Here is a 14,205-nt window from a genome sequence, read left to right on the forward strand (position 1 = left end):
CGGGAGGGACAGAGGCCAGCGTGTGCCCCAGCCCTCCCCCGAGAGCTCCCTTGAGCTCAAGCGTTCAGTTGGAGGGAGTGGCGAGGAGCATGGAGCTGAAAGAGGAACCTTCTGTAAGAATGCGAAGTGGGGACTGCCCATGAGGAGCCTCTACGCTTTGGGGACCCGATGAGTTTGCGTTTGGCTGAAGAGACGCCCAGTAAGGTCTTGTTGCCGGCGGGCTTGAAACAGTGCCACCCCCAGGCCTCTCTTCCCTTTGACACCAGCCAAAAAATGACGGGTTGGGGCCGCTGATGGCACAAACCGCTAGGGGCGGTTTGAATCCTCTAGGTCGGGGGGGGGGGGGGGGGGGGGGGGTGGCCCACCACTGCTCGCAGACCAGCCTCCTGTTTCATAAATGTACTTGTAGACGTACAGCCTTGCCCTTCATTGACACTGTATTCAGCTTATTTCCTGCTACAATGGCAGATCGTATGGCCTGCAAAGCCTACAATATTTACATGCCCCTTTACAGAAAAAGTTTGCCAACGCTTGGCCCGTGTGATCAGCGCCCCCTAGAGTTGTTGCTGCACAGCCCACGTGGTGTGAGCGGCATAGACGACCCTCTCTAGGGCCTGTCTTTTCTCCCAGCCTCAGAAGTGCAACAGAGAGCAGGAGTCCCACTGCACGTTGGGTCAGGAAAGAGCTGAGAAGGGTAATTCAGGGGGGAGAGAGGGACAGGGATGAGCCAGTTCCTCTGGGCTGGCAGGCCCAGCCTCTGGGCCGTCAGAGAAGCCTCATCGGCCCTGCCTCGCCAGGCTGCCTCCCCCGGAGCTGAAGTGAGAGGAGCGCAGTCCAGGCTCTGCGGGCACGATCTCAGCGTCCCCTCCGCATTAGGTAGGCGTCTGGAGGTCCAGGGGTCCAGGGAGCCAAGCTGGGCTCCACTTTGTTCCCCTTGTCCAGCTTCCACCCTTTCACTGGAGACACACAGTGCCAGGCGCTCGGCAGAGGGGAGCTAGCCCGGCCGTGCTTCCCGGCACTGCTGTGGCACAGTCTGCAGGGGGACCAGGGGGAGATGGGAAAAGGCAACACAGGTGGTTGTGAGAAAGAGTAGCCTTGTTATCCTTATTCTCCTGCGCTTCTGTTGTTAAAATGCCCTATTATGAAGCAGTGATAAGAGTCGCTGGTAGCACTTGGCAGGGGTGCTTTTTATGGATTGGTTGGTTCATACCAACAAAAACTTGGTAACACAAATGTCCCTCCAGATTTTTCTTGCAGAACTTTTCTGTCCCATAAAATCCAGTCACCTGGGAACCCTGGTCCCGGGACTCTTTGCTCAGCCATAGGAGGTGTGTGGTTCCCTGAGGATTGTATAAGTGCCTGTGTCACACTCCTGGGGGGATGCCCATAGCTTTTATCCGATTTTCAAAGTGGTCTGTGCTTCCCCTCCACAGGAACGTCCCTCACCCAACACTAAGAACAGGTACTCCAGTCTGACCCCCATGTATAGCAGGGAAACTGAGGCCCAGGGAGGGCATTGCTCTGAGTCACGGAGACCCCTCTGACTCAGGGCTCTCCTCCCACCCCACCCTCCAGATCTCAGCCAGTTTCTGGGGTGTCTGGGAAGAAATGCAGCCAATTTCCAATTCCCCCACCCCATCTGATTCCACCCTGTGGAGGCCCAGGCCCAAGAGACAGAGTTGGGCTCTCTGGGCTCATCCCACCATTTATGATGGAGGAAGCGAGGGCAGACGTGAAGCTCCTGGGAGCAGGGCTGCCCGCTGGGTTGAATTAGCATCTGCCTGGCCGACTTCTGCCTGTTGGAGTCCTGCCCCCCAGAGGCCTGCTGGCAAAGGCTTCACTGCTTCAGAAGCACTTGTAAATTCTTAAAATGTTGGAGATGAAAGGTACTCTGGTGCGAGATCACCCAGAGGCATCACAGCAGATGACGTGCAAGGCCCTGGTAGGCCCAGCTCTCCTCCAGCTGGTGGCCTCTCAAGGGTTCCTTCTCTTCGCTGAGCTTCAGTTTCCTCACCTGTGGACTGGGGCTGACGCTCCCCACCAAGCCCCTTCAAGGCGAGCTTTAGAGGTCAAGGCAGTGCTCATGAGTCCCCACATTTCCCTTTTTGAAGGGTCCACCCAGGAATGTAAATTGGTGCAGCCACTATGGAAAACAGTGTGGAATTTCCTCAGAAAACTAAAAACAGAGTTGCCATATGATTGAGTAATCCCACTCCTGGGCGTGTACCCAGACAAAACTCTAATGTGGGGCTTCCCTGGTGATGCAGTGGGTAAGAATCCGCCTGCCAATGCAGGGGACACAGGTTTGAGCCCTGGTCCAGGAAGATCCCACATGCCGCGGAGCAGCTAAGCCTGTGCGCCACAACTACTGAGCCTGCGCTCTAGAGCCCGCGAACCACACAACTGCTGAAGCCCGCGTGCCTAGAGCCCGTGCTCTGCAACAAGAGAAGCCACCGCAATGAGAAGCCCGTGCGCCACAACAAAGAGTAGCCCCCACTCGCTGCAACTAGAGAAAGCCCACGCACAGCAACGAAGACCCAATGCAGCCAAAAATAAATAAAAACAAAAAACCAAGAAAATGCCCTCTAATGTGAAAAGATACATACACGCATCCCTATGTTCACAGCATAAATGTGGTGTGTGTGTGTGTGTATATAATGCAATATTACTCAGCCATAAAAAAGAATGAAATCTTGCCATTTGCAGCAACATGGTGGGCTTAGAGATTATCACACTAAGTGAAGTAAGTCAGAAAGACAAATACCACATGATGTCACTTTTATATGGAATCTAAAAAATGACACGAACTTATCTATGAAACAGAAACAGACTCAGAGACGTAGAGAATGGACTTGTGGTTGCCAAGGGTGGGGGGCGGGAGAGGGATGGATTGCGAGTTTGGGATTAGCAGATGCAAACCATTATATATGGAATGGATAAACAGCAAGGTCCGGCTGTAGAGCACAGGGAGCTATACTCAATATCCTATAATAAACCATAATGGAAAAGAATATGAAAAAATTTGTGTGGGTATATATATATATATATATATATATATGTATGTATAACTGAATCATTTTGCTATACAACAGAAGTTCACAGAACATTGTAAATCAACTCTACTTCAATAAACTTAAAAAAAAAAGTCCACCCAATGTTCCTTGCCCCAGGCTGTACCAGTGCACATGGAGGTAAGAGGGTACTTCGGACCCAGGGATCCTACGGACACACTGCTCCTCACTACTTGGGGTGTCAGGCTGGTGGGGGGAGGATGACCCCTGGGCTAAAATAGAGCCGACCAGATGGCCTAGGGTGGCTGGCCTAGCACATCAGGTGTACACTTTCCTGAAACCCTGTGGATTCCACTGACCCAATTCTGAAGCCAAGGGCTGGGGGCTGGGGCTGAGTGTGTGTGTAGGAGGAGACAGAGGACTGTCATCCCCAAGCTCAGGGCTGGCTCTGCTGCTTGGGCCTGAGGAAAGAAAATGCATTTTTTAAAAAGGCATGTTGCTTTCTCTGCCATAGGAGAAAACAGCCCCCGGCCCCCAAGACGATGCCTGGAATATGTAGGGTAGGTGCCCAGCTGGGAGGAAAGTATGGGAGCAGCACGGCGGTGACTTATGCCAGCCCTAGGCCACCATTAGGGCACAGAAATAAATATGGCGGGTCCCCTATCCTCCAGGGGCTCTAGTTCCAAGTGTGAGACCACGTGGGAGGATGGAAGAGGTTTGAACAAAGCCCTGGGGGAGAGACGAGCTCTATCTGGGCAACTAGGGTGTCTCCCCAGAGGGGATGAGATCTGGGATGTGTTCTGAAGGAAGAGTAGGAGTTTCTGGGCAAAGAAGAGATAAAAGCACTTTTTCTCCAGACTGAGGGTTGGGGGGAGGCTTTTGCCTAGACGGGATCATAATGATTATGGCTTTTTGGGGTTGGGGAGGGGATTGAGCTGTTTGGGGTGATTGGAACGTAGCATGTAGAAGGAGACCTGTTTTAAATAAACTTTATTTTTATGAAAACCAGTTCTTAATGCATTCAACAAGAATTTATTTGGGCACCTACTGTATGCAAGAAATTGAACTAAGCATAAATAGAACAGAAAGTAATCATCCCGTGTCCCCAACAAGAGCAAACATCCATCAGTTATGCTGCTCTGTGGGGCTTTCCTGCTGCAGAAGCGCTGAGCTGGGTGGTGGGCAGGAAACTACACAGTCCTCTGTGTAGGAAAGGTCCCTGCAGTGTTTACACACTTCGATCAAAGTATGGGATTCACTAGAGACTGAGGAACAAACAGGAAAATGCACCGAAGCTTAGCTATATCAAGGTCTAACCTGGGGAGCCTTTGGTTTGAAGCCAGGAGCCTGGGGCCTGCGGGCAAATTCCCAGGAATCTGAAGGCCTGCTCTGCAGCCGCCCTGGGAGCCTGCCCTCCTGGGCAGGCTGGAGTCTGGTTGCCGAGCCCAGCCTGGAGCAGCTGGCCGTCCCGGAGTGAGATGGGCTCAGGCGCCACTCAGATGGCCACACTGTTGGGAATCCGGTCTGGGGACAAGTAGTAATACGGCAGCTTCTTCTTCTTATTGCGCTCGGCGATCACGCTGACGATGGTGTCAAGTTTCTTACGGAATCGGGCCATGGCCTCCTTTACAGGTGTCTCGATAAAATGCTCCTCCGGGTACATGCCTAGGAACAGCTGAGGACCCAGACACGACAGAGACACGTTAATCTGCGATGAGGCGATGTAAACTGACAGGCCTTGTCCCACCCCAGAGACCATCCTTTGGGAGGCAAGGCGTGTGCTCATCCCCCCATCTCCACCTCCTGCCACCTGCTGAGAGCGCCCCGAGAATGCTCCTGGGCTGGGACCTTACGGATCAGTGCCCTGCCGCAGGGTATAAGGCTATAAGGACGTGTAAAGGTGCAGGCGGACGTGGAGGTGGGGGGTAGTCCTGGCCGTGGTGGGCATGTGGCCTGGTCCCAAGCAGCAATCCCGCCTTCCCGCCTGAACTCGGGGCAGCAGGGCCACAGGGGCCAGTGCAGGCCTTCTCTCCAGCCCAGGACGGCCACAGCCAGGCTCTGTTGGGGGTGGTATGCCCATTTGCACTCCCACACAGATGCCTGCAAATTAAAACTAAGCGTACCTTTTAGAAACAAACTATGGGATTGTTAAAATTGGAAAGTTTCATACCCAGGGCTGGTAGAAGTGGGAGAAATATCCCGTGCTCTTGATGGGGTTTTAGATTTAGTTTGTGGAGGGCAATTCAGTCTCAACCTTCTTTGACCAAGAAACTCCTCTACAAGGAACGTACTGGTTCTACGGACACACGTGCCAAGACCCATACATGCAGATGTTAGTGAGGGACCACGACATTAGCAAAGGTCTCAAAGCAACTCAGATGCCAACGAATGCCTGCGGGTCTGGGGCTGGTTCAACTGGCCCGTCATTCTGAGCAGCCATGTGCCGACACCGTGGGGCTGTGTCTACCGAGAGCCGGCTTTGGGATTAGCTTCGGTAGGTTGTATGTGCGTGGGAATGTCTCAGAAGATACCCAGGAAACTCTCAGCCCCACCGCTGGGGTGCCGGGGAGAAACCCACATGACGGAGCTTTGTCAGTGGCGGGGGTGGGGGGTGCCCTTGTGGGGAGTGTCCCAGTGTCCCCCGGCTCTCCTGCCCCGCCCACGCTGAGCTCCAGCCAGGCTTGGGCCTGAGGGCTTCTTGGGCCCCTCCAGCCTTGCAAGTCAGGATTCCTGGCCAGCAGGGGTCCAGCCTGAGCCCTAAACCACAGAACCCTGGGGTTGAGGAGCGGGTTAAACCTTCTGACTCCCGGAAGGGGCGAGAAGGCCTCCGGTCTCACCTCATTGTCCTGGAACTGGCTCAGCGCCCACACTGCACCCAGATGCCAGCAGGAGCGGCCACGGTCAGGCAGCATGTCCACGATCTGCTCGATGGTGACCACACCCTTGACCTTCGGCGGCGGGGCTCGCATGGTTGGGGGGGCATTGGGGATCCAGGAGTACCAGTCGTACTGTGGGGATGGCCACCGACTCGCGTGGGCACCTCTGCGGCGCAGCCTCCGCCCACCTTCGTCTCCTGCGCCTCCTCCCGCGTCCCCTCCTCCCGCTCCAGCAAGGCCAGGGCAGGCCCCTCCCTTGGGCTGGCGCCCAGTGCTTAGCACGGAACCAAACCGCACCAGGAACACCGGACTCCTGGCCCCGGGGCTGCCTGGGCTTCGTCCACCCCCGTCTGTCTGGAAGGCGAGGAAGTGGGGCGGTCCGCCCAGGGGCCCTCAGAAGCAGTCAAGGTGGGCTTGGCCACCTCGCCCTGCCCTTGCCCACCTGGCCGAAGTTCACTGCCGCGTGCTGGGCTGAGGCCGTGAAGATCACCACAGTGAGGTACTCGGACAGCTTCTCCTTGGTCTTGATGGACTCGGGGAAGCCTAAGGCAGAGCCACGGGCTGGCTGAGGCCCCGACCCTGGGGAGGGACCCCCGACTGGCAGATACACGCCTCCACCCATACTGCTTCCTGGGTTCCCACACACCAGTGCTGGAGGGCCCGGGCGTGGGCAAGACTCACTGGGAGGGGACAGCCGCTTGGCCCAGTGTTCCTGTTGTTTCTGACCTGGGCTCTCAGGAGACACAGAAAGGCCCTGAGATGTCCCCTTGAGGCATACTGGTGGATAGGGGTCCCCTAGGGGTTCTGGCCCCAGTGCCAGGTGCTAAGGTGGAGGCCACAGGCCAACACTGCCCAAAGAAAGTCAGGGAAGAGCAGAAGAGAGGGCTGGGGGCGGGGCAGGGGGACATCCCTACCTGAGGCCTTCTTGCCCCGCATGCCGTACATGTAAACGTCCTTCACGAAGTCCTGCAGCTCCTGGTCCCCTTCCACCACCTGGTCGCTCTCGTAGTAGATGTCCACCACCTCGGCTGTGAACCTGGCCCGGGAGGAGAGGCCCGGCTAGGAGTGGGTGGTCCAGCCAGGGTCTGCAGAGCGGTATCCCGGGCCCCACGGCAGAGCCCCCATCGGTGACGCTGTCACTCTTTAACGTCCAGACTCACGTCACATGCTCTTCCACCCCCGCCCCGCCCCAGCATACCCTCGTTCCCCCATCCCTGCCCGGACGATGGAGCCAGGCCCTGGCCCACTTTGCCAGCTGCCCAGCCCCCTGGCCGGGTCCATCAGCGCCCAGGCCCACTCCTCCTGCTGCCCAGAGCAGGTCCCACAGCCACAGCACTCACTCCCTGATGGCCTCCCACACCAGGAGCCCGTCGTCCCGGTAGAAGTAGTAGGGGATGTCTTCTGTGTTGTCCATGCCCCGGGCCTTGATGGCCTCAGGGAAGCACAGGGAGCTGTAGGTCAGGTCCTGCATGGACTTCTGCACCATCTGCACGTGGCCACCGCCCCCTGTGGCGTTGGCCTTGAGCAGGAGGGGAGAGAGCGCCATGAGCCGAGGCTGGTTCCCCGCCTCCAGCCTTCCAGCCCCAAAGCTCAGCATGAGAAACTGTGGAAGGGCAGGAGGATGACCAGGCCTGCCGAGGGCTAACCTAGGTCTCTTGAGGTGGGCGGGAGGGACGTGTGACTCGGAGAATGCCAAGGACAGCCCAGTGAGAGGTTACGGGGAGGAGCCTCTGCCCGATCAAGATGTGAGGGGCTGAAGGGCAGAGACTGGGAGCAGCTACAGGAGGGAGGGGAGAGCTCCCGCCCCCAGCAGCGCAGCAGGGACAGCTGGCAGGGTGGAGCCGGGGCTGGAGCAGCCCTCTGGCCAGGCCTGCCCTCGTCCTGAGCACGGGCTGCCCAGAGCCCGAGCACTGCTCTCTGGGACCTGATCTTTGGGCACAAGACGGGGGCAGATACCAGCCCCCAGGACCCTCACAACTCCGTTGAGAGCATCTTGTGTGCCAAGGTGAGGGCTGGATAGACGCACCAGCTGCTGAGATGCAGGCGCACACACACGGTGGCTGAGTGCTCAGGGTACAGAATCTTCCAAGGAGGGCTTGGGTGCCGGGGGCCAGACACTGGTCCACTGTAGGCGTTTGACCCAAGCAGGACCAATAGAGTTGCTCCCTGGTACTTTCTATTTGGATGGAAGATGATGTCACTGCGTGGGAACATGAGCTTGGAGCTCACTGTGATGAGGTCCTGTTCCCTCTCCCACAGGGGGAAGGCTGTCCGAGAACCCCGTCTGAGAGAGTGAGGCCCACACAGTTTAAAGAGTGGAAGAGTTCCATCCAGTGGCTTGTACCCTGGGGACATTATTCGAGTCCCTGGTCCCTGCGTATGAGGCATCCTGGTGGGCGGGGGTTGCTTGGGGGCTCTGGGCCCAGCACCTGGTGCTGAGAGGGAGGCCACAGGCCAGTGTTGCCCAGCGAGACACGGAGCTGGGAGCTGTGGCTCCCGAACCCGAGTATGTCCAGGCGTGTGAGATGACACAGTTCCTCTACAGCTGCAGCTGGTCTGAGATGGGTTTTGTCATTTTCCGCCCAAATGGTGATTCAGCCCTAGTGATCATCTGGCCCACTCACTAATGGGAGATGAGAAAGCAGGGAAGTTGCAGGTAGGGCTGCCGGGAGGGTCCAGGCGCGGTAAGCCTCCTGGGGGGTCAGAACAGGGGTGGGGTGCTGCCTGAGAGGGTGTGATGGGCAGGGGGGACCTGAGCCCCCGCTGACAGGGCGAGTAGGCTGGGAGCACCGACGGCCTGCAAGGGCAGAGTGTGGGAGGCTGTGCTCAGAATGATGGGCGGCAGAGTGGGAGGGGAGATGCAGGTCCCCAGTGTGTAAGAGGTGGGGAGGCAGGAGGATGGAGAGGGGAGGGAGGAGGTGACGGGGAGACCACGGTGAGGAGGAAGAGCGGGTGGTGCTTGGAAGTGGCTGGGTGGGAGGGGTGGACGTGGGCCAGGGAAGCTGGGAGGCTTCACTTGGAGCACCTGCAGCCTCCCACCTTCCCCAGGCCTCCACCCCAGTGCCTAAGGGGCTGGACCTCAGGTTGGAGTGGAGGCCGCAGAGGTTCTGAGAAGTAGGTGCCTCCCGGGCCGGGCTCTTCGGGGCACCCACCTTGTCAAAGAGGCCGTACTTGCAGATGAGCTGCTCCCGGGCCTTGGTGTTGATGGCGACAGTGAACCGCACGTGTGCCACCAGGAGCTGGGTGGAGGGGCAGGAGGAGACATCAGAGAAGGCCGGTCGGGGGCGCCTGACCAGGTCTGTGCCTCCTCGGGGGTCCTCCGTGGAGGGGCGATGCTACAGGCCTCAGGGAGGGAGTGAAGCTGACATGCTGACCTTCACTGTGGAGCCGCTGCCAGCGGCCTGGGGGATGGGCGCCACTCTAATGCTCTAATGCATAATGGTCGTGATAAAAATGATAACAGTCAACACTTACACAGAGCATAACTGTGTGCTAGGCACTGTTTGAAGCTCTCAAATCTGTCAACTATTTTAACCCTGACAGTAATCCTAGGAGGCAGGCATACTATCTGAACTGTTCTACAGATGGGGAAACGGAGGCACATAGAGGTAACCTGAGCCTGCAGTCACCCCAGCAGTCAGTGCCGGTAGGATTTGGGAACAGAGGAGGGCAGTGACAGTGGGGGCTGCCGCCTGGGATCAGACAGGGTCACACTGAACTCTTCTGCCTCTTCAAAATCTGCCCACCTACCCAAGGCGAGCCCAAGCTGGAGTCAGGCCCCAGGCCTGTGTCCTCAGGAACCAGCAGGCTCAGAGCCACTTCCTTCCTTGGGGGTACTTACCCACCTCCCCAGCATCTCTCCAGGGGTCTCTTATGGCCACTCCCAGCCACAGTCCTGTGGGGATGTCAGTACCCCTCTTCCCTCCCTTCTCTCCCCCACCCCCCATATCTGGATACCCTCTCCCACCAGGTAAGGCAGCAGCTTGCTGTACCTTGAAAATGGGGTGCACAGCAGGCAGCTGGCGGTACAAGGCGATGCCAAAAACCTCAGACACTAGATGTGTGCGCAGAAGGTGGGTGATGGTCTGGTGGATGTGGAAGTCACAGGAACGCACCCAGATTTTGGCCAGAAGCCAGTCAGACTTTGCATCCGAAGGGAGAAAAATGGGGTTCTCATCTCCTGGGACCTGGTTGAGCTGATACATTGGAGAAAATACTGCAGTATTTCGCTCCAGACTGCAGCCGCAGAAGAGCCTGGCCTCTCAGGAAATTCCAGGAGAATCCAAATTTCTTAAACAGTGACTTTTGAATTATGAGAGGATCATGGAGGAGGGCAGAGGCCTAGAGATCGTATTTCCCATCCCAGCTGCATCACTTACTACCTGTGGGACCCTGGGCAATGTAGCCTTTCTGAGCTCTGGCTTTGCCATCTGTAACAAGGGCACAGTGTCTACTCACCTCACAGTTATTAGGAGAAGTGAATGAAAGAGCATGAAGGCATCAGCAAGGAGCGAGCACCGCCATGTGTGAAGGCTGTGGTCTTCCACCCGTTCCCCATCTCCGCTCCTCCCTCCTGGTTCCACCTGCTTCTCTGCTGCTGCTTTTTGGTCTCCCAACTTTCCTTTCCTCTGCTCTCCCCTTAAATGCTGCTGTTCCCTAGGCTCTGTCTTGGTGCTTCTGAGTTCCCTTCTGGCCCAAGATTAGCAACTCCAGTTCCTGGGGCTCTAGGGCCAGCATGATGCAGTGTCCCAAGTCACTGTCTCTTGAACCCAGCCCTGCAGCCAGGTGCCTCCTTAGTAGAGGCTGGCTTGTCTTTCCCTTCCCCGTTTCAACTCCACACTGGGGCAGGGGTGATTTTTTTTTCTAAAATGTAAATCATGTCAGGTCAATCCTGTCTTTAAAAACACCCAGTCACCTCTTCGTGCCAGAAAATAAGGTCGCCAAACTCCGTGATCTGGCCCCGACATATCTACATTATCCAGCCCTTCCTGCCCAAGCCCCTGGTCCCTAGCTTTGTCCATGACAACAGCCCTTGGCATTCCTGGGGCTCTCCCCTAGCGCCCGATGCAGCCTCGGGACCTGACAGCCCAATGTCATGTGAGCCTGCAAGGTAGTTGCTGTCATGACCCATCTTTCTGAGGAGGACACAGAGCCTGGGAGGGGTGGACACATGGGATGAGAATGAATTGTCCAGAACAGAGGAGGAGAGTGGTGGAGCCGTCATAGGAACTGGGGGCTGGGCCGGGTGTTAGACTCTTGCTGGGAGCAGTGTGGCGGGAACAGGGTGACCCAGGAGAAGAGCTGCCTGAGATGTGGGGGAGCCAGACCAATTTGGGTCCTCAAGGTCATGCTAAGTATTTTGGAAGGTAATTTCCCTGTCTCTCCCTCAAAAACAGAGATGAGGTCCAATAGAAATATAATGCAAGCCACAGGTGGAATTTAAAATTTTCAGGTAGCCCTGTAACCAAGCAGGACCCTATGGGGGTCTTTCCAGGACAGATCCCCTCCATGTCCTCTGCCTGCCTCTTGTCTATAGAAAAACTTTAGCCTCCTAGGCCTTCCCTGAGTTCCAAAGAATAAATTTAATCAGAGAAGTGAGAAAACGCAGAAATAAAGGAAAACAGTCAAGCAAGATAAAATAATATACTTTAGCCATTAAAACAAAGTCAAGGAACTTTAGTTCCTCCTCAAGGGCTATAGATAATATTCTGAGCCATATACTTTGAGCTGTTTTGCAGATACTGAAACCCCCAGCAGGTGGAAGAAATTAACTGTATGCTGCCCACAAGCACACAGACCCCAGACCAGTTGGAACCAGAAGGCTGATGCTGACTCCCGATTACCTCACCACCAACCAATCAGAAGAATGTCCATGAGCTGATCACACATCCCACAAACCCGCTCTCTCACCCTGTCTTTAAAAACCTTTCCCTGAAAGCCATTGGGAAGTTTGGGGCCTTTTGACCACTAGCTGCCTGGACTCCTTGCTTGGGGCCCTGCAATAAATGCTGCATTTTCCTTCACCACAATCTCTGGAAAAGAGCCAGCTGTGCAGCTGCACCAGCCACAGACCTTAACCTGAATGGGAACCTTGTTCCCATCACCAGCGGTGGGAGCTTTTGCTGGGAGAGAGGAGCAGAGGCAGTCAGATGAGGACCAAGTACACACTGATAGATGAGCAGAACATCCCTGCTGGTGGAGGGCTACTCCTTTGAGGCCTGGATGGAAGTAGACGCGGATGGAAATGGTGCTAAGATACTTGTATATGCCCTTGACAAAAACCGAGCAAGAGGGTCAGGAAGGCTCCTTCCTGAGCTGCTGTGGGAGCGATGGGGAGGTGGGGCTGGGGCATCGCTCCCCGTTTCAGGTGATGCATCTCAATGCTGTCACTGTGGACAGTCGCCTGGACAACCTGCAGCTCGTACCGTGGGGTTGGCGGCCCAAAGTCAGAGACCTCGAGCAAGTGAAGGGAGCAAAGCTTATATTGGCTTGCAATTCAGCAGCTTCCCACGGACCCCATAGCGGAGCAGTTCCCCGTCCTGAATGTAACCCGGTACTATAACACCAACGGGGACATGGTGCAAGAGGAGGAGACTCCCTGCACCTGCTACGAGCGCCGTTCCCCTCCCTGGGCGATGACCGAGAAGCAGCTCCGGGAGTTCAGGGGCCGCTGCCAGCTGGCTCACTACTGTGGCTCCCAGTGCCCGCGGAAGGACTGGTGCGCCCACAAGCAGCACTGTCAGGAGAAGCTGCGCCCCTTCCAGCACGAGCTCGAGCCGGAGCCTCGAGCCGCAGAGCAGCAGTGCAGCGCCCGCGCTCTCGGCTTCCAATCTCCCCGGGACTCGGCGGACGCAGGCTGAGAGCCAGACCCGGAGCTGCTGAACGAGCCGCTCCCGCAGCCGCGCAGCTGCCGGGGGCCCCCTCACAGCGCACTGCCGCAGCGCCCCCTAGTGCTCACCTAGAGCAGAGACAGCCGGGAGGCGCCCGCCAGGACCCTTCTCATTATCTCTATGTTAATTGTTCGTAAACTCATGTACAGTTTTTTGAGGCGGAGGACATGGGGGGCGGGGGGGCTGTCGTGGGAAGGCTCCTTAGGGTCCTGCTCAGTAACAGCCACAGTAATAAAAATAAAAACCAACGGGTGAACTTTATGTTAATAATACAATTTTATTCTACCCGATCTCTCTAAAATGTCATTTCAACATGTAAATAATAAAAATTCTATTTTTTTTTCTCGTTCTAAGTCTTCGAAATCAGGTGTGTATTTTGCACTTCCAGAGCGCCTTGGTAGGGGCTAACCACATCTCAAGGGCTCTAGAGCCGTGGGTGGCCAGGGGCTCCCACGCTGGACAGACCGGCTCTAGACAGCCCACCCCGGGCCTGCTCACCCAGGACAGAGCAGTGCAAGGAGAGCAGAGTTTGACCTTCACGATATTTTTGTTTGTTTGTGAATGCAATTAGTTGTCAACCTTTAAATATCAGTACTTTCACATAAAAATCTGGATTAATAGGTTTTCTTGGAAAATTAGGAGGTCTGCGAACTCTGAAACCATGTTTTCATAGAACAACACTCCAGCCCCTTTTAACAGTCCCAGCTCTCAGGCTCCCCACTGCCCCACCTCTCCCCTGGCCCCTCCCCTGATGCCCCCTCAGTCTCGCCCCTCGTACTGTTGTCCTGCCCCACCCCCTGTCACTCCCCTCTTATTGCCCTGCCCCTCCCCTTCCCCACCCCCTGCCCCGCCCCTCCCAGTGCTTCGCTATTTTGCACTGACTGCGCGGCCCCACCCACACCTGACTCTGCTGGCAGAGCAGGTAGGATGCCTGCTAGGCTCTGGTGCATGCTCTGTGGCCAAGGAGACCTTCTGCTGCATGCTAGGGGCTATACTTGTACTATCTCATTTATCCCTCACCGTGGCCCTGCAAAGCAGGTATTCCTTGACATTCCCATTTTACATAGGGGGAAACTGAGGCTCAGAGTGGTTTAGTAGCTCTCCCAAGTCACAAACTGGTAAACAGCTGAGCTGGGAAGGGACCCTGTGCTCTGCTTACTCCTTGGCAATGCCTCTGGCCTTTCTCTCCACTCTCACTGCTTAGTCCAGACCCTCACTTGCTATCATCCGGAACTCTTACACCAGCCTTGCAGGTCGCTCCGATTTGGGCCTTCCCTCCCACACATTCTTCCCACCGTCCCCACTCCCCTCCAGGCTGGTAGTGATGCTGTGGAAGTCCAGAACGCTTGGTGTTTTGTGTTTAAATTTTGGGAGGGGTGGTGATAAGGATGTAGCCTTTTGTTTCTGATTAGGAAAGATTATATACTT

General features: G+C 56.1%; 1 protein-coding gene and 1 pseudogene across 1 annotated transcript in view; one reads left to right on the forward strand and one right to left on the reverse strand.

Moving 5' to 3' along the window:
• Positions 1-4,021: 4,021 nt before the first annotated feature.
• The window catches only part of ALOX5 (arachidonate 5-lipoxygenase), a 54,532-nt gene continuing 44,348 nt past the window's right edge, over positions 4,022-14,205 (reverse strand). Inside the window, exons 8-14 of the mRNA XM_060125838.1 lie at positions 9,880-10,083; positions 9,040-9,126; positions 7,228-7,406; positions 6,802-6,923; positions 6,330-6,430; positions 5,849-6,019; positions 4,022-4,686 (exon numbers count right to left, since the gene is read on the reverse strand). Coding sequence (XP_059981821.1) covers positions 4,507-4,686; positions 5,849-6,019; positions 6,330-6,430; positions 6,802-6,923; positions 7,228-7,406; positions 9,040-9,126; positions 9,880-10,083 — 1,044 coding nt within the window. The 3' untranslated portion in view covers positions 4,022-4,506. The remainder of the gene's footprint in view (positions 4,687-5,848; positions 6,020-6,329; positions 6,431-6,801; positions 6,924-7,227; positions 7,407-9,039; positions 9,127-9,879; positions 10,084-14,205) is intronic.
• On the forward strand, positions 12,037-12,747 carry LOC132507469 (zinc finger MYND domain-containing protein 19-like; annotated as a pseudogene).

This window comes from Lagenorhynchus albirostris, chromosome 16 (genome assembly GCF_949774975.1).
Source record: "Lagenorhynchus albirostris chromosome 16, mLagAlb1.1, whole genome shotgun sequence".
Classification (NCBI taxonomy): Eukaryota; Metazoa; Chordata; class Mammalia; order Artiodactyla; family Delphinidae; genus Lagenorhynchus; species Lagenorhynchus albirostris.